Below are 19829 nucleotides of genomic sequence, written 5' to 3'. Positions count from 1 at the left end.
AAGCTAATGAAGCCATAACGCAGCCGAGAAGAAGAGTTCAAGTCAATTGAGAATCATTGCCTCTTCTTTGCTCCTGGCTTTGTTACAGCAGGATGATAATATACGTTGCTGTTCACTGGAGCACTTTGTTGATTATGATCCTGAGCAGAAATGCTCAAGTTAGCAGTTTGGTGAATTAGATGGACACTAAAAATGTTCCCGCAGAGCTGAGCTGAGTGATTCTGAGCATCGTGATGAGAAAACAGACACCAATAGATAGAAACACTTCCTGCACACCAGTGGCATCAAACATTTAAAAGACACCCCCCCCCCCCCAAAAGCACCTAGGGTTCCAAAGAAGAAAAAAAGAGGTTGTGCAAAAAATTTTAAGACATAAAAAAAGCCAAATAATTGTTAAGAAAAAGAAAATCACCAAAATATGTTAAAAAGCACCAAATGTTTTCAAAAAAAGAAAAGCCTAGTCTTTTAAAAATCACTAAAACTTTTAAAGTAAAAATAATTTAAAAAACCCCCCCCCCCCCCCCCCCCCCCAACCCTACCCCCCCCCCCCCCCCCCCCCACTACCCCCCCCCCCCCCCCCCCCCCCCCCCCCCCCCCCCCCCCCCCCCCCCCCCCCCCCCACCCCCCCTCCCCCCCCCCCCCCCCCCCCCCCCCCCCCCCCCCCCCCCCCCCCCCCACCCACCCCCCCCCCCCCCAAAACCCCCCCCATCCCCCCCCCCCCCCAACCCCCCACTAAAACCCACCCCCCCCCCCCCCAACCACCACCCACCCCACCCCCCCCCCCCCCCCCCCTACCCCCCCCCCCCCCCCCCCCCCCCCCCCACCCCACCCCCCACCACCCCCCCCAAAACCCCCCCCCCCCAACCCCCCCCCACCCCCCCCCCCCCCCCCCCCCCCCCCCCCCCCCCCCCACCCCCCCCCCCCCCCCCCCCCCCCCCCCCCCCCCCCCCCACCCCCCCCCCCCCCCCCACCCCCCCCCCCCCCCACACACCCCCCCCCCCCCCCCCCCCCCCCCCCCCCCCCCCCCCCCCCCCCCCCACACCCCCCCCCCCCCCCCCCCCCCCCCCCCCCCCCCCCCCCCCCCCCCCCCCCCCCCCCCCCCCCCCCCCCCCCCCCCCACCCCCCCCCCCCCCCCCCCCCCCCCCCCCCCCCCCCCCCCCCCACCAGATCCCCCCCCGCCCCCACGACCCCCAACCCCACCTCAATCCCCCCCCCCCCCCCCCCCACCCCCGCCCTCCCCCCCCCCCCCCCCACCTGCCCCCCCCCCCCGCACCCACTGCCCCCCCCATCCTTTTCCCCTTTGTCCCCCCCCCCCCAACTCCCCCCCCCCCCCCACCCCTCCCCCCCCCCACTCCCCCCCCCCCCCCCCCCCCCCCCCACCCGCCGCATGACCCCCCCCCCCCCCCCCCCCACCCCACCCCCCCCCCCCCCCCTCCCCCCCCCCCCCCCCCCACCCTTCCCCATCCCCCCCCCCCCCCTCCCCCCCCCCCCCCCCCCCACCCCCCTCCCCCCCCCCCCCCCCCCCCGCCCTTAACCCATACCCCCCTCCACCCACCCCCCCCTCACCCCCCCCTAACCTCCACCCCCAACCCCTAACCCCACCCCCCCCATCCCCCCCCCCCACCCCCCTACCCTCCCCCCCACCCCCCCCCCATACCCCCCCCCCCCCCCCCCCCCCCACCCCCCGGACCCGCCCCCCCCCGACCCCCCCCCCCCCCCCCCACCCCCTCTTGGACCTCCCCCCCCCACCGCCACCCCCACCCACCTCTCGACCTTCCCTCCCCCGACGCCACCAAAAAAACACACCACACACCCACCCCCAAAACTCCCCCCACAGCCTCATGAACTAACCCACCACCCACCCCCCCCCCCCCCACCCCGCACCCACCCCCCGGGAACCCCCACTACACCGCACCACCCCAACCGCTACCCCTCCCCCCCCCTACCTCCCCCCCTCCACCGCCTAATCCCGTACCCTAATAACTCCCATCCCTTATCCACCCCTCCTTATTTCCATATCCCCATCCATAATCCACATTCTTTTTACCATATTCCTCCCCCTTCCTCATTCTCCACCCTACATAAAAAAAAAACACCCAGATTCAAAAAACAACCAAATCAACAACCTAACTTTCTAAGACAGTAACAACACCCCCATCTTTCCCCACCCACTTCTCTAACATACCATTTTACCAGCCGTGACAACACCTTACTCTCCGAGCACTCGCCTCGTCACAATGCCGTACGTGCGTCTGTTACTCTACAATTTGTCTCGGCAGCTGCGCCCAAAGTAGTGAGAGCATGAGACAGAGAAGCGACGAGGCAGCAGAGTAAGGTGTGTTTTTCTCGTATAGGCGCGAATAAGGTCCATCTGTCAACGGAGAGTCGCACACTTATAGACAGGAACAGTGAACACGCACAGAGGCTGCGAGCGTATATACAGTCTTGATGAGTCTCCCTCGTGAGATGTTGACATCGCAGCTCCATACTGACAGACGAGAAGTGAACACGACGTCCTCGTAGCCGCCAGCGGCTGGCTGACATTCATGACACGAGTGTCAAGTACGAACATTTGCTAAGACTTATCTATTAGAAGCTCGTCACAGAGTGAGAATAGACCTAAGACCTGGCTCATTTGTCTCTCTCAACAGTTAACAGCAGGATTATCTTAGTAATCAGACAGTTATGCAGTAGATGGGCATCACAGACTGGCGAGGCGAGCTATGAGAGGAGATGTAGTGAGTATGTCGTCTGTTGCAGCATGTGCGAGCGTGCAGCAGTCGAGCGCAAGAGGGACAGTTTGAAGCGAGGGGCGAGTTGCGCACGGGGGGGAGGGCGATAGTACACAGGTCTGTATGAGAGAGTGGAGCAGGAGAGGAGTGGAGTGTGAGTTAGGGTGGTGGTTTGTTTTATTATATATTATGAAAATCTATGTCTGTATGAGCGTGCGCGCGATAGCGCGTCGAGTGCGAGTGCTGAGCGTGATTTTTTTATAGGGGAGGGCTGTATCATAGGAGAGAGATGAATCTGGTTTTACATTTTCAAAGCGGTGAGGGTACAAAGCGCAAGTTAAAAATATAAGTAGTTGTTTATAGTTAAATAGAATACTTCACAAATGCTATCATCATCATTTTATTGACAAGAGTTGGAAAAATAATCTGTGTTTTTGTTAGAAGTGGAAGAATTACATTTAGCCAAGAACAAGTATTAACAAATCCAGGCTTTTTTATTAGTAGTAGCTGTTTGTTATATGTGAGAGGAGAGGAGCTGGTGCAAAAATAATTCTTAAAGCGTTGGGGAGGGAATTATGTTTTTTAAAGAGCACATGCCTTCCAAACCCACAGGCCTGTGAGTTTGAAAGGCATGTTTTCTTTAAAAAACATAATTCCCTCCCCAACGCTTTAAGAATTATTTTTGCACCAGCTCCTCTCCTCTCACATATAACAAACAGCTACTACTAATAAAAAAGCCTGGATTTGTTAATACTTGTTCTTGGCTAAATGTAATTCTTCCACTTCTAACAAAAACACAGATTATTTTTCCAACTCTTGTCAATAAAATGATGATGATAGCATTTGTGAAGTATTCTATTTAACTATTAACAACTACTTATATTTTTAACTTCACATTTTTTTAAAGTTAAAAAAAGTTTAATAATATTGTTTGATTGTTTTTTAATCTTATTAGTAGTTTGATGAATATAATCCTTCCATAATCTGAACCATTGAAGGAACATAAAGCAACAGTGGAGAGCTGATGACTAAATCTGCAGCTGTGAGCCTTAGCTGAAGAAAGTCCTAATTTTAACACGAGGTGGCAACTGTCCACCGATTGATGTAAGACGATCAGGGCCGAGCCGAGAGACTTGATGAGTTTTGTCTGATGACAGAGGATAGACGGTGAATGGGGCACACTGAGGAAGTTGAATTATTTCAAAGAATTAAGGGACAGAGGGGGTTGGCCCAAAAGACGGCCGGACGCTGCCAGAGGATTGTCTGCACAGAGGTTACGTCCGATTGGATTTGATATTGTTTGCATTTTGGCATGGAGAGGGTTTATTAGGTAAGAGTTGGCTCCGGCTCGGCTTCAGGAGAGTTTTGCACAAAGGTTACATCAAATGGCAGCTTCTCGTTGGGTAATCCAGACTATGCAAGCAAACCCAAGCAACACCTGGATTAACAGACGTCCTCCAGGAACGAAACAATATTATTATCAAACCGAACTCAACAGAAACGTTAAGTGGACTTCTCAGAAGTGATTGCAAGATAGACGACAGGAAGTTTGATCACTAAAGATCACTTTTATATAAACAGACGGCTGACAAACAACAGCTGTTATTTAACTGAATTTAACAGAAACAGTCAACAAATGACAAACAGCAACAAACGCGACGACTAAAAGATAAAATGTTCAATGTGCAATTTCAGAACAGAAAACAATGATAAAAACAATCCTCAGACCAACACAACTGTTGTGAACTACGCAAATTACTTAAATTAAAATTAAATTAGATTAATTTCAATTAAATAATATTGACTATCATTAATAAGTTAGTTAGGTTTTTATTTTGACAATCCCAAATAAAATTAGAGAGCAAAATAAAAACAGAAGCAAGAAAAACAACACCAGAATGCCCACTGAAAATATTCATGTAACAAACGTAAGTATTTCAAATGATTTCAAATGAAGGAAATTAACTTATCAAATCCTTTCCCCCCTTTTATTTGTTGCTCATTGCCACCTTTAACCATTTTTGGAAACAAATCTTTTTACTCAGATTTCAAAGGGTTAAAGCCATCTTGCTGCTTTTTTCCTCTAAATTCTGCTTGTAATTTCAGAGACGTTTTGGGCTTATTTCTGTCTGCATTATTCAGAATGCATGAGTGTGACTCAAAGTTGGAAATAGAACAAAGACTCTGAATGCAGGGACTGTCATATCGATACTGACTAATTCCTGAAAACATTGTGGTTATAAAAATAGATTCCAGTCCATTTGACATCAAGCTGTTTTGTTTTATTTTTAAGAAGGAAATCACCCATTTGAGCTGTTTGGAGTTCTCTGTGTTTCCCTCGAAGTGACTGCCGGTGCTCTAATTTGAAGCTGCATCATTAATAGAAACAAGCAGTGGCTGCGTAATAGAAAATAGTTAGCAGAATTAAGAGTGTAACGGGACACTCCTGTGACTATCCCCCCCTCCCCAGGGTGACAAATACACGTCCAAATTACAAATGCGTCTATTCCTTCACTTTCTAATTTGACGGACGGGGTCAGTGCTGGCCCTGACTTCAGGGTCGCCACCTTTGGCTGGAATGAAGCTTTTATGATGTGTGCAGAGACGCAGAGAAGGAGCGGTTCTGATTGCTGATTGGTTGCAGGGTCTGAGCAACTGACTGCACGCCCGCCTGAGATATCACACACCTGCCAGTCTGTGTCTCTCACGAGTTGGCTCAGCGGGGATCAACACGTTAAAATTTTGAGCCCCTCCCATGAAGAACGCAGAGAGGAGAGGAAGGAGACTGATGGAGGTTCTTCAAGGCTGAGAGCTGATATTTGATAATGAGTGTTTGTTGAAAGTTTGCATCCAAAGGAGAGAGCTGTAAGACCATCAAATCATAGGGTTCTTTAACCCTTTGAAACTTGAGAAAATTGGCATTATTTTTTTAAAAACATGGGAAGACGGCAACGAGCAACTTCACAAGAAATGGCCCCAAAAAATTTGTAAGAAATTAGAAAAAACTCAAGAAAATGACCTTAAAATGAGCACAAAAATAGACAAACAAGAAAATGACCTTAAATGGCAAATTTGTATATTTTCCCACAACATTATTTTAAGAATATAATTGAAAGAATCATAGATATATTTTTCTAGACAATTTCTCTATTTTTAAAATATAATATCTAATAATACCCCTCAGCTAATTGCCGGGGTTATTCTTTTGTTATCTTTTACTTTTTTAGCAATTTGCAGGATATTTCTTTTTTAGTCGCTCAATAGGTTTTTCCGCCAAGAAATGAAACGCATTTTCTCAGGTTTGAGATTTAATTGCTTGTTAAAGGTGTTTGAACACAGCACAAGAAACCTGAGGTCGATCCAGGTGTTAAAAGGTGAAGGTACTACCACCTTATCATGACGGAAAAACTCAATATCTAAAGGTCAAATGTAGTGCAAGCAAAGCAACTAAAAATGGACAAATGAAAGTAAAAACGTATTATTTGGGGTCTCTTCAGACTGTTTTCCTGCAGCTGTTGCAGAAAATGCCTCCTCTCGATTGAGGGCGGCTGTCTGAAGTTGAATAAAAAGTCAGTATCGGTGTCTGGTGTGTGTCTGCACTCAGATATATCGGTCTAACAGGAGACCTGGGAGTCTAAGAGCACAAGTGTTGGGTTGTGAGTCAGCGCTCCCAGCCAACCAGTATAAGAGCTGTGTGCATGAGGAGCAGGGACCAGATAAAGAGTGCAGCTCTGGGACTGTCGACAACTGAGAGGAGAGGCTGCAGCGAGGGCGACTCACCCAACTGTCTGACTGTGGAGAGACAGAAGCTGCAGCTGCTGCAGGTTAGACTCACATTTGGATTGTCTCAGCTGTATTTCTGAAGGGTGAAATATAATTCCTTGGCTGGTTATGAAACAGTGTTGCTCTGTTTGAATGCACTTTCTTGCTCCGAGTTTTCTGTGCAGTGGTGGGGCGTTGTTGTGTAAAGATTTAGAGTTGAGTTTTTTTTAAGGGTTAGTTCTCTTGGTTGTGCGTTGTGTAGCAGGTCTCAGCGGTGGTTGTTGGAGAGGCAAATACATAATTTACATCACACACTTTCCCAGCACCTGTTTATTCAACTAGAAAGGCCCGACACCAACAGAATAATGTAATTATGTAATATTTCAGGGTGCAGCGTTTCACATTAGTGAGGCTCATTGTGTGTGTGTGTGTGTGTGTGTGTGTGTGTGTGTGTGTGTGTGTGTGCGTGCAGGCTGCTTTTATTCTGTATTCAGTGTTATCATCAGTAACATTATTGTTTATTTTAAAGTGTCTGTTTCTTATTTGTCTCTTAGTGTTCATATTTTAAGATTTCACATCCACTTCATTATTTTATTTTTAAATTATTTATTAATTGTGTGTTGCTCGCTTTATGTTTGCTTAATGACTTTGTTTGCTCGTTTGTCTACTTTTCTTGGTTACGTGACTTTTGTATTTATTATTATTGAGGTGAGAGTCTTTATGGAGTTGAAGGGGGTTTGTAATCTCAGCATCACATCCTTGTCCTCTTTTGTTGTTGCATTTGTTTTGTTTTTTGTGGAAATACAAACATTAAATCTCAAAATCAAAAAAAAAAAAAAGGGGTTTTCTCTTTTTTACTTGAGAAGAACAATTATCAAGTCATTGTGGCAACTCTGTTGTCCCATTGTTATTTATTTCTAAATGCTCAATTATTCAAACCCATTTTATTATTTAAGTCTATGATTTTAGCCTGCTCTTCCTTCAGATGAGTGATTTCATAACTCGAATTCAAAAGATGATTTCTATTCACATCAGGACTTAGAGCAGATTGGGCATCATTTTGTCTTTTTTTACATCAGTTTCTTACTTTAAACCACAGTTCTTCAACATTTAAAAAATATTTTATAAATTAAAATATCTGGATTCTTTTAGAATCGTTGGGTTTAACTTCAAGAGTTGTTTCTTTATAAAAAGTCATTTTTTCCAAATGTAGAGACAATTTAGCTTTGTTTCCTGTTTATAGTGACTTCGCTGTTTTGATATTATTTAATATAATATGTTATTTTTTTAAAAGTGATTCCTTGTAGAATTTACAGCATTAGTTGTCTGAGAATCTCTTTAACTTTCAAGCAAAATTGATATTATAACTGCAATATTCCGAATCTAACTGAGTCAGTTCAGGAACAGAGTGGCGATTTTCAGCTTAATGAGTGAAGTAAAGTAAGGAAGCACCAAATCACAAATGTATCTCAAGGGGCTTTGCAGCTTTGACAGCATAATCTACCAACTTTTAATGGACTTTTAATTAGGATTAAAAAACAAAACAAAACAAAAAACTCTTGAAGGATTTATGGGAAAGCAACAGAGAGATCTCTCCCAAACCCTAACCTTAACCCTAATGAATTCATTTTATTGCTTGATTGTAGGTTTGTTGCATGGGACTTTGTTTGGGTTTGGAGCACTTGTTTTGTGACACTTAACTGACCCCCTAACATGTGGCAGGTCTTGTACATAAAGTGCAGACAGAGTCCTCGACTCTAACCTGATTCGTCTACAATTTTTGTAATTCTCTTAACTCGCCCTGACTCCATTTGGCGTGCCCAAATCCAGATGCCCGGGCCAGGGAGTAAAGCTCTCATCCCACCGAGGCCTCATCTGCACAGAGACTCCGCGCATGAAGCCGGACGCACTAATACTGTTTTTTTTTAGGACAGATCATACGTGGACACTTCCACGGGTGTTAAGTCCTGTTAATGGTACTTTCCCAGTCTTTGGAAGGATAAAAACAGGATAAAAAGTGAGTTATTCTTTGATATTCAGTTAAATGGGGATTTTGTTGTCTGTGGTGCAGAGATGTGGGCCGCTCTTATCAGCTGCAACATCTGCTTCACACCGGACTCTCTGTGTGTATTTTTTTGTTTTGTTCTTTGTCAAAAAGAAAGTGGACAACACGCACCGAGGGAGCAACAGAAATTAATTATGGGACGTTGTCTGCAGCAGAAACGGTGTCACCATGTTATTGTTCTGGTCTTCTGCACACACAGTTTGATATTTCATCCACTGCAACTCATAACAAGCTCACACCACAAGAAACAATTAGAAACTGTTTGTCTTTTCCTTCACTTGAGATCCACATTGGTGCCCCAGTCACTCGTCTCTGTGAGACCAGCTGGCACAAAATGAATTATTGAAAACCAGGGCAGGACCGCCTGCTCATAAAGTCGAATTTGTGGCTGGTTTTTAATTCATCTGTTTGTCCTGGTTTTCCATTAGCAGCAGGAACACGTCCCAGTTGAAGCACCAAGATGATGGACAGACTTTTTTCTTGTTTCAGTTTATTCAAAGTTCTCCATTTATATTCTACCGAAAGTGTATGAATAAAACACTATACTTGTAGACTGATGATATATTCCCTCCTATACTGTGGTGGTGAGCAGTAACATCCAAACAGTGCTCTGAGGATGCTCAGAGCACTGTCTGGATGCTGTTTTGTGTTTGGACATCAATTTAAACTTGTGCTTGTTTCTTTCATTTTATTAAGACTTTTTTCTCTCTCTATATATATTGTGCCCAGGCTACTCTGAAAGGGATGCTACTGAAAGAACCACATCTGCACAGAGGACTTAACCAAAGTCTGATTCCAACGTGACGGGCACTGGTTATGAGAATCTGCACTCTGAAACTGAATCGGTATGTCTTACAACAAGTTTAAACCCTTAAAACCTGGAGCAACATCGGTTTTCTTGTTCAGCTTTCTTGCGCCTTTCCTAATATTTTAACCTTTGAACCAAAATTAGCATATTGATATGATTTCTTTCAAAAATGGGGAAAAGTCCATGAGCAACTTGGCAAGAAATGTTCCACAAACTTTAAGAAATTAGTACATTTAGAACATTATTTCTTAAAAAAAAAGCTAAGGTAAAATGTCTAGGGATAAAGAAAAAAAAGCCGGTGTAAAACTGTTACAATTACAATTAAATAACTACAATAATTACATATTTAAAATGATGTTACAGAATTATATTGATTTTAAGCACTTTTTAAACTTTCTCTTTCTTCTTTTGCTTGTTTTGTTTTGACTTTTTATTTAGCTGATTTTTTAGGCAATTGTCTTGCATCTTTTATACATTTCTTGTTAATGTTTTGGCTTTTTTTCCCTTGGTCTTTGCCTTTCTCTCATAGTTTTTTCTAAGAAATCAACATGCTCAGGTTTCAAATGGCTCCACTAAATGAGGAAAATAAATTCACCAAAATATTTCCAAATAGGGTTGTTATACTATAACTTCCAAAAAAAATCCATTAACTTGTCTGTCTTTATTGTGAAAAACATCAAAGCTAATGTCTTGTGTCTGTGTGTCCTCTCAGGCTGGGGGTAAGATGTTTGTGGAGTCAGTGGTCCGATGGGGGGCATGGAGCATCCTGCTCCAGTTTGGACTGGGTGTATCTGCAGGAGGCTGCCCTCCACGTTGTGTGTGTCGACCTGAGGCTAAAGAAGTGATCTGTGCTGGCAAGCATTTGAACTCTGTGCCAGAGGGCTTTTCCAGCGATGCCAGGCGTTTGGATTTATCCCACAATAAGATTAAGACTGTGGGGCGACGCCAGTTTTCCGGACTCCTGCAACTTCAAGAGTTGGATCTCAGTGATAACATAATCTCCATGATTGAGGTGGAGGCCTTCCAGGGCCTTCAGAATCTCAGGACGCTTCGGATTAAGAACAACCGACTCAAGATCATCCCGGTCGGGGTGTTTTCTGGTCTGTCTAGTCTGCGCTTTCTGGATTTGAGCCAGAATGAGATTCTGGTCTTCCTGGACTATACCTTCAAAGAAATGGTGAACCTGCAAACGCTGGAGGCTGAGGAAAACGACCTTGTCTTCATCTCCCAGCGGGCTTTCTTTGGTCTGCAGAATCTGCAGGAGCTCAACTTAGACCGCAGCAACCTGACCTCTGTTCCCACTGAAGCGCTGTCCCAGCTGCAGAGCCTGACGTGTCTTCGCATGCTTCGCCTCACCATCTCTACACTGCCCAACAACGCTTTCCGACGACTCCACCGGCTGCGAAGCCTCCTGATTGCAAACTGGCCGGCACTGGACACTGTGGCGAGCAACAGCCTGATTGGTCTGAATCTGACCTCGCTCGTCATCAGCAGCTGTAACCTGAGCACCGTCCCTTACTCAGCACTCCGTCACCTGGTGTACCTGCGCTACCTGGACTTGTCCTACAACCCCATCACTGTTATCCAGGGCAATCTACTTGGGGACCTCCTGAGACTCCAGGAGTTACACCTGGCAGGAGGGAGCCTGCTACGAATAGAGCCAGGGGCCTTCAGGGGCCTGGCCTATTTTCGTATGCTCAATGTGACATCCAATCAGCTCACGACTTTGGAGGAGAGCGTCTTCCACTCTGTGGGGAACCTTCAGGTGCTGCGGTTGGACGGGAATCCCCTGGCATGCGACTGTCGGCTTCTCTGGGTGGTCCGCCGCCGAGTGCGCTTAAACTTTGATGGACATCAGCCCACTTGTTCGTCTCCTGATGCGGTCAGACAGCGTGAATTCAGAGACTTCTCCGAGAAGGAGCTCCCGAGACTGTTCACCTGCCGCCCAGCCCGCATCATGGACCGCAGGCCGCAGGAGGCCAGAGTGGAGGAGGGCACCACGGTTCTCTTCTCCTGTAAAGCTGATGGGGATCCGTTCCCATCCATCACCTGGATCTCATCTCATAAAAATGTGGTTTCTCCAACAGGACGGATCAGAGTTTTGCCCAATGGTACTCTAGAAGTGCGTTTCGCCCAAGTTCAGGACAGCGGCATGTATCAGTGTCTGGCAGGCAACGCAGCCGGCAATGACAGCCTGACCGTGGGTCTGTACGTGAAGGGGCTCCCCCGAAACAGAACCATGCCCTTCTTCTCCGAGGAGGGCTGGGTCGAGCCTTCAAATTCCCAAGCTGCCAACTCCTCCGCTCAAATGGCCAAACCGTACCCGTTTGACGCAAAGACGCTGATCATCGCCACCACCATGGGCTTCCTGTCCTTCCTCAGCTCAGTGGCCATCTGTTTTGTCTTCATGTTCTTCTGGAGCCAGAGCAAAGGTCAGATCAAGCACACGGCCACTATTGACTTTGTTCCTCGGTCTTCGATGGGTGGAGGAGGGGACGGAGGCGACGGTGGCAGGTTCACCATGAAACTCATTTAAAGTCATGGAAGACCTGAAAGGGGTGTCCATAATGACTGTGAGGTCTTCTGAGCTTTGGACCCCAGATGGGACACTGAGGGACAGAGACCTTGATTCAAAGGCTCCTTTAAGCAGAGAATCAGAGCTGGTTTGTTGAACTCGTCTAATTTTAGAGTGGAAGGTTACATCTCAGCAGCCACTTCTCTACCGAATGAATATCTCATGATCTGAGAACAGAGAGATGTGAACAGATTGTAGGCAGAGCTCTCTCTCTCTCAGTTGCTGTGCTTTTTATTTTTTTGTTGTCAGCAACTTATTTCTTTGAACATGCAAATGACCACTCACCAATCACAGATCTCCTTTTTTATGTAGCATGTAACTATGAAATAATTTTTTGGACTAACACATGGAGACACAGCTTTCTGCATCGTCCAAACATATCAGGTGCTTGTTTAATTGTCTATATTGTACAAGTGTGCTTGTATGTGTTCACTCGCCAATACAAGCCAAGAAAACATTTGCCCTTTTGACCCCCGGGTTGCTATTTCTGCTTACCCACAGAGGATCATGTCAAAGACTGCCAATTCAGCATCGGCTGGAAGTGTGTGTGTGTGTGACTACACAGCTTTTGATACTTGCAATAAATCTATGGAATAGACTAGCCAAATAATTTCTGATGCTCAGCTTTATGGTTTTGCAGCATGCTTAATGTGTGCTGCAGTGGAGATATGTTTTCTGCTATGAGCTACTTTAAATGATTACGTAGCAGTGTAAAGGGACTGATGGCGTATCATAATGTACATAGGAATGTTTTATTTCCCAATTAATACTTAACAGACTTCATCAGGTCCAGGTTGGACACTGTCTTTCTTTTGTAACATACTCTTTTATCATGTAATGACAATAGATGAATCTTTGTTCCATCAGTTTGATTTCTCATTTTTATATTTAAAAAAATACACTTTTTTTTTATTCTGTACCCACAGAAAACACTGACTAATGTGCCTCAGTAACATTCTCACCATTGACAGAGAGAATGCTCACCTGATCGTTGTTATCCTGTAAATATTTAGGTCAAGGACGTTTGTGTGCGCTGGGTACATTTTTATCATTTATCTAGTAGTTCTGGATTAGTGTCACTCGCACTCTTGCTGTGTAGAAACTGTAGATGGACGACGCACAAAGCAATGCTTTAATATGCCGGAAGAGGATGTAAATGATGATCACACAAAACACTGACAGATTTGTTTATTTGCTATCTTCTGATTTTTTTTTCATTGGACTTTATTAAATGCCTATATTTAAACCGGCCCCGTGTGTGTGTGTGCGTGTGTGTGTGTGTGTGTGTGGATTGCCTTGCATTGTTTCATGTAATATTTTGGAATGGTATCAAATGGGGAGAAAAACTGATCCAATCATCTCAAAACTAATCTCTCGGTGGATCTTCTTTTGAAATTACTCAATTGTTAGGAAACTGGCAAGAGATGGAGACTTTTTTCTTGCATAACCAAAGCACTTAATCTCTGCGCTGTGAGTCCATTGTGAGGACGTTGTGTTTCGATTCAAGACAGAAAGTGGCCTTGTTGCTCCTTTTGTAAGACGACAAAGCTCCAGCTGGCAGTTGGCCATGCAATTGTACGCCTGTCTTCTTTTTTTAATGATTGAAGATGGAGGATTATGTGAAGAGGAATACCGTCGTGTCTGTCTGTTTTCTGTCAGAGCCGCGTTTAACCCTCTGCTGCTGAAATCTGAACGACTCTCTTTAGATGTTTACTGACATTTTCTGTCTGCGGCTGCATGTTCTTCACTGCTTGCCACACCCAGCACAGTTGCCAGAAATAAATGTTGGCATTGTACGTTTAAGCAGACCACATATTGATTATATTTGCATTTTTTTATACATATTGTTTAATTCCTAAAGGGATGTGTGCTGATTTTGTCACCTTGAGAGATTTCTCCAGCACCATGGAAATAAATTGTTCTCTTTTTACAGAGACATTGTGGCATTTCCAGCTGCCAAAATCAAGCCGAAGTTGTCAAATATAGCCACTTGGTCAATGATTTCCATGTCAGTTTGAAACGCCGCTGGATAACAACACAATATAAGGAGCTAGGTAGTTAGTAAGTCATAGAACAGGTGGGAGGGGAGGTGGATGGGTCCAACAAACCCTGGACTTTCACCCAGGAGCCTGCTCTTTGCTTCCCATCTAAATGCTAAACCAAACCAGGATGTTTTTTCTAAACTTAACCAGTTCATTGCACAAGTGAATAAACGTAAATACGAGGTGTTTTACCAACACGTTCTCATTCCAAGTTGTCAGTGTGTGTCTAAATATTATGTTTTAGGTATCCTTCTGCATCTCATCTATACATTCTGGTATAGTATGCCTGGTGGGATGATGCTGCATGTGGTTATGTTTAGACAACAATAGCACATGGCAACCAATGCCGGGATGCAACACACATGCTGACTCGGATGGTTAGGATCAGAGGAAAGAGGCACATGGTAAGGTACAGAAAAAAAAACCAGACGGGAAGTAAATACCAAACTCCTGCATCAACATTCAGGTTTGTTTGACCCATCCACCACACCTGCCCTACAGGTGCTCTTCCTATATTACATCATTATCAGCAGTGTTTCAACCTGACAAGGTCCCACCGCATTTCGGGCAGATGTGGCAGATGCCGTCCAGCTGTCTACCGGCCTACAATAACACTGCTATCGAGCTGCGTTTTCACTTTACACTGTTGCAATCTTACACCAAAAGAACTGACAAAACGGCGCTATTTTAAGAGTTTGGAATGAGAACGGCCTGGTTTTACCAACATTGTAAGTTTTTCTTTTTTTTTGTTAAAGATTGTCATCATCTAACAAGCAGAAACTGAACACTTCCTTTGAAAACACACAGTGCGTTTAACAAACTGACAAACCATCCGAGAACGTCAACAAAAGATGCTGGAGGATACAGTGTGACAAGTTGGGAGTGCGAACGTGATGCCAAAACCAGGTATTTTAAGCCAAGAAATGATCATAACCAAGTGAACCATAACCAAGTGATTTTTGTGTGACCATCTAAGCACAAGATAACAACAGCAAAACATACAAATGTTATGTATTTGTGGTTTGCAGAAACAGACAATGCATTTTTTTTCTGGCAATTAAGTTGCTTTCCCTGTAGTTCAAAGACTTGCAGTGAATCCACTGGATAGAAAATCACTTTTTCTGTGTGATACAGTTGCCCAGAATAATCCCAAAAAAAAAAAAAAAAAAGAAAGAAAGAAAGGAAACTGATAATCACGTGTATGAGCAGAGATTTAAACCCTTTTGGATTATCTCTGCATGTCTCAATCTGTTATATAGGTCTGTCTGCTGGGTGCTATCCTCCAGCCCAGCTTGGACTGTCATATTATCTATTTTAATACAACTATTTGCTCCCATTGGACAGAAAGCCAAAGGGGCAGATTAAAGTGGTGTTTAAAAGCCACTCCCTCTCCAATGACTGGCATGCACACGCCATCGAGGACGCTGTGGTCTCTTAGCATCTGCTGTGAGGTTCATTTCAGGCTCCTCCTCCATTTGGAACATTTCTTCACAACACGAAATGCATTTTACATTTACGTTGTAGGCATTTGGCTGACACTGTTATCCAGAGTGTCGGGGGAATAGGCTTAAATGATTAGATGACCTAAATTACAAGTAGCTACAGCAAGGATGGCAAAGCTGAGGTGCTGGAAATAGAACAACAAGTAAAGAGAGGACTATATTTGTCTTTTACAAAGCAGAAATACTTAATTATCAATCCCCTTATTGTCATTAAAGTAATCAATTTCTCTCTCGATCATGGTATTTCTTTATTATTTTGAAATACACTTGAGTCAAATATATTTCTTGGAGTTTTGTTTTCCCTTGCACTCACTAAAAACCCTAGCTTTCCTCCTAAAATGTCAAATTTCATGCACTGATTTGTTGAAATGGGAGATTAGTGTAAAACCTTTACAGGATCTGGCTCTCTCGTCATCTTTAAGTTCTTTTTTTTATTATTCTGGTCTTGAAAATGTCTCACTTTCCTCTGCCTACAGCCGTCCCTGTCTCTGCTTTGATTGTCCTGCTTGTGGCTCAGTTGGAGTTGACCTGCACAGGATGAAGGTGGTCTCTACAACCCTTCAGCAAGACGATGAGCGGTGATGAGAGGTCCTTGAAAAGATGAGAGAGAGAGGAAGAAAATCCTTTCTAGCTTAATTACAGTGACAAAAGTGGACATGACTCTACATATTAAACTGGAAAAAAAACTTCACTCTGAGGGGCTTCACACAGACACACATTCCTGTTTGAAACATTGTATTAATTTCTCTTGCCTGTCACAGAAATGTTTATTCCAAACCAGAAAACAGATATGTTGGATGGATAAATAACAAAAAGACAAGATTGCTTTACAGTCCTATGATAAGAAGGGCAGAATGTTGTCACCTTCTTTAAAGGGCTTTATCCCCTAAATTATTTTCAATAGCTGAGATCACGGTGAGTCTTCAGTCTTTCCACAATTTCTGGGGCTTATTTTGGGATGGTTGTCTCCTAAAATGCCTGATTTCACAGCAGTTTTGCACTTGTTTGAGCATTTTGGTTTTTTTTAAATTATTCCTAATAAATAGTGTGAGCAAGTGAAAAAAGTAAAAAAAAAACTTTTTTGTGTGTAATGCAATAAAAAGGCAATTTGTTCCAGTGAGAATAAAACCACACGGTTCTGAGTTTGTGATTTATGCAACACTAACATTATCACTGATCATGTATATTTAATGCAACTCTTCTTGATCCTTTCAACACCTGCAATAAATCTAAATGCAAAAGCCTCCGTCACGGCGTTTTCTCATTTGTTGTTCGCCTGTTTCAGCTGTTCTCTGGTTGCGTTTTGTTACTGAAAAGTTTGTCACTTGAGTTTGTTTCTGTTCCACCACAATGTCGGTGCAAAACCTTTTATGCCCACTTTATTCAAAACATCAGGGAGTCTTGCAAGTTCTTTAATGGTAATTTTTGTTTGTAAATGTGAAATATTTGTGTTGCGCCTCTTCAGAGCCAGACAAAAGGAAGTGAGCTCAGAGGACTGCCATGGTTGGTGAAGTCTTTGGAAATTGCAATGATTTGTCAGATTTGCAGAAAAAAGTTGCAGTGATCGGACATAATTACATGCAAAATTCATGGGAATTTGTTGAACATGCATCAACTGTTTGATTGCAACATCCTGGAGGGTCTGATCTACACAGACTGCTTTATTGTTCGGTCTAAACGGAGGTGAGTATACTTTGAGCTGAATGCTGATTTTAAAAATAATGGACGTAGGGGGATTTAGTTTATTTCTGTAACCTGTATATGGCTATTTCAGATTTATTTCAAAACTCCTAAAATAAGCTGCAGGAAACCAAGCAACAGAAGTCTAACCAAACATGAAGACAAGCTGACTGAGAACAAAGGAAGTGGGCAGGTATAAGTAGAGAAAGACTGATTGTGGGAGTGAGTTCAGCTGTGCATGAGGTGAAGCGACTGCAGTGAGGGACAGGTGAAACTCATTTGGGGAAGAGCAGACAATTAAGAATGGCGGAAAAACACCTGAGCAGGAAGTGAAGTGATCTGAAACAAGAGGAGATATGAGTGACAAAATAAACAGGAAACATGAAGCATGGATAAAGAATAGATTTAAACAAAGGAAAAGCATGCACCTCAAGAGGAGGACAGAGCCGACTGTGACAGCTACATTTACAGTTTGCCTATCAATCACACACTTACACTCACACACTGATGGGAACAATTTAGGGTTCATTGTCCTTCACATTGACACTTTTGCATGTGGATTGATCTGCCAATCAACTCGCTTTACCTCCAGAGCCACAGCGGGCGCAGGCGCATACACTTATGTATGTACGCATTATGTTTCATAAGCAAAAAAGAGTCAATAGCATTGAAACTTGTGAAAATGAGCTGAAGAAAAAAATATAATTATTCTGTCAAATAATGTTAAATATATAAACATGATAATTAGAAATATAGTATTCTTAACATTTTCCTTTGCTTTTTTTTTTAATCTAAACCTACAAATTTCTTGAAATTTGTACATTTCTTGCCAAGTTGTTCATTACATTTTTTTTTGCGATATTTTCAAAAGACATCTAACCAGTTTGCTCAGGCCACAAAGGTTTAAATATTTGTTAAAGGTGCTTGAATGCAGCACAAGAAAAGATGCTGATCCAGGTTTCAAAGGGTTAATAAGACTGCACAGACAGACATCTCCACAAAAAAAAAAAAAATCCAATACTATGTTTTGGATCACCGACCTTTGCCTTTAGTCATATAAAAAAGATATTATGATTCTCCTTGTGTAGGGTATAATTTAAATTATCTTCCCGTCCTTCCTCCTGATAGTGAAACCTTACAGGAGCAGCAGATGATTTCGCCCTCAAACCTTCTGTTGGAGCGAGCTCATCGGCATGCTGCTCAAGGAGACAGATGACTCCTGTTGTGATTATTGAGGAGGCAAAATAATTAACTTGGAGTGATGAAATAAAGATTGAAAGTCTTGCTTTTGCTGCCATCTCGTGGTTAAAGTGTTCCCACTCCAGTGGTGCACTGACTGCATGATGCACAATAACATCACTGTGGAGTGAGGTCATAACAGATTTTAAGAGCGGTTTCATCACCATTTAGGATCATGTCAGTGTGAAGGTAACGCAGGAAACCAGGCGAGAGGTTTAGTGATTGATAAATGAGATCAAGTGTAATTAATTTGATAATTCTTATTAAATGCAGTCAAGCTGAGCTTTCATACTCACACTCACACTCACCACAGACATGTATTTATCTGTCATGGTTAAGACTCAGCTGGCTTTAAGTACTAGACGTCTGTAGGCTAAAATCAGCCAGTTAACAAGGTGACGGATTCTCTTTTACAGCTTTGAAACTGTTCATGACTGAGGTTAAATGTGTGTGTCGACGTAATGAGTAAAACAACAGAAGCTGGACCCCTGCACTTTAGAGTTTGCTATTACATGTGAGTGTAAGAGATTAGGTCCCTGACTGAAAAGAAGCTGATTTAACTCTTTGAAACTTGGATCACCATCAGTTTTCTATCTGTTTAACACTTTGAACCCTGAGCAAACTGGTTTGATTTTTTCAATATCATTATTATTATTTGAATTTTGAAATGTCCAGAACACTATATTCATGTCTATAATAATTATATAAATTCTATACATGTAAAAAATGTAAATCTAAATTTAAATTTATGTTAAGAAAAAACTATTTATTTTTTTTTTCAATTTTCAGCACCTTTTTGGGTCATTTCTTTTCTTTTTCTTTTTTTCAGGTAATTTTTTCTTTTTTCTTTTTTTTGTTTTTTTTTACTAATTTATTGCTAATTTTAAGGCTATGTCTTGTTATTGGTATGTTTTTTCAAATAAATGAATACATACATTTGCTCAGGTTTCAATGGGTTGAAGGGGCAACATGAGAGACAATTAAGGCATTAAAAAGATGTTTGAAAAGGGGCATTGCCCCCCTGGCGGGAGGGTTTTCAAAGGTTTGCTTCTCCCGAGGACCCACCTGTGTGTGGCGTATAACACTTTGTGAACTGAGGAAAAGCAGGGACATCTTTCCTCGGTCATTCAAAACCTCCTCATGATGATTTCTCCCTGCAACAAGCCTTCAGCTGCCAGATTGCTCACAGAGAGCCAGATGAAGCTTTAGACGGTGCAAAGAGCAATCTCCTGGAAATGGAAGCATCTGTTTGGTTGCTTCCACCAGCAGCCATTCAACCATCCAGAGTGGTTAAATTTTTCAAATTTGAGTCAATTAACTTCACAAATGCAAACGCAGCAGAGCCAAAGTGCTGATTCATTCGCAGTCAGCCACTCAGGCACTATTGACACATATTGATTAGACATTACAGCAGAGGCAGTTGC

At 43.5% G+C, this 19829-nt stretch overlaps 1 protein-coding gene and 1 pseudogene across 1 annotated transcript; both read left to right on the top strand.

The window, feature by feature from the left end:
• Positions 1 to 540: 540 nt before the first annotated feature.
• On the top strand, positions 541 to 1850 carry LOC121945685 (annotated as a pseudogene).
• A 4644-nt stretch (positions 1851 to 6494) lies between these two features.
• On the top strand, positions 6495 to 11903 carry lingo4b (leucine rich repeat and Ig domain containing 4b). The gene is made up of 3 exons (XM_042490822.1): positions 6495 to 6556; positions 9289 to 9404; positions 10080 to 11903. Exon 3 carries the CDS (start codon positions 10092 to 10094, stop codon positions 11901 to 11903), a length of 1812 nt encoding a protein of 603 aa, XP_042346756.1. The 5' UTR covers positions 6495 to 6556; positions 9289 to 9404; positions 10080 to 10091.
• The last annotated feature ends 7926 nt before the right edge of the window (positions 11904 to 19829 follow it).

Source organism: Plectropomus leopardus, chromosome 7, assembly GCF_008729295.1.
Source record: "Plectropomus leopardus isolate mb chromosome 7, YSFRI_Pleo_2.0, whole genome shotgun sequence".
NCBI classification, from domain to species: Eukaryota; Metazoa; Chordata; class Actinopteri; order Perciformes; family Serranidae; genus Plectropomus; species Plectropomus leopardus.
This window is presented reverse-complemented; position numbering and strand designations above follow the sequence as displayed.

Bases quoted from the DNA above. Each gene is read 5' to 3' on its own strand.
- lingo4b (XM_042490822.1), top strand. From the start codon at position 10,092: ATGTTTGTGGAGTCAGTGGTCCGATGGGGGGCATGGAGCATCCTGCTC.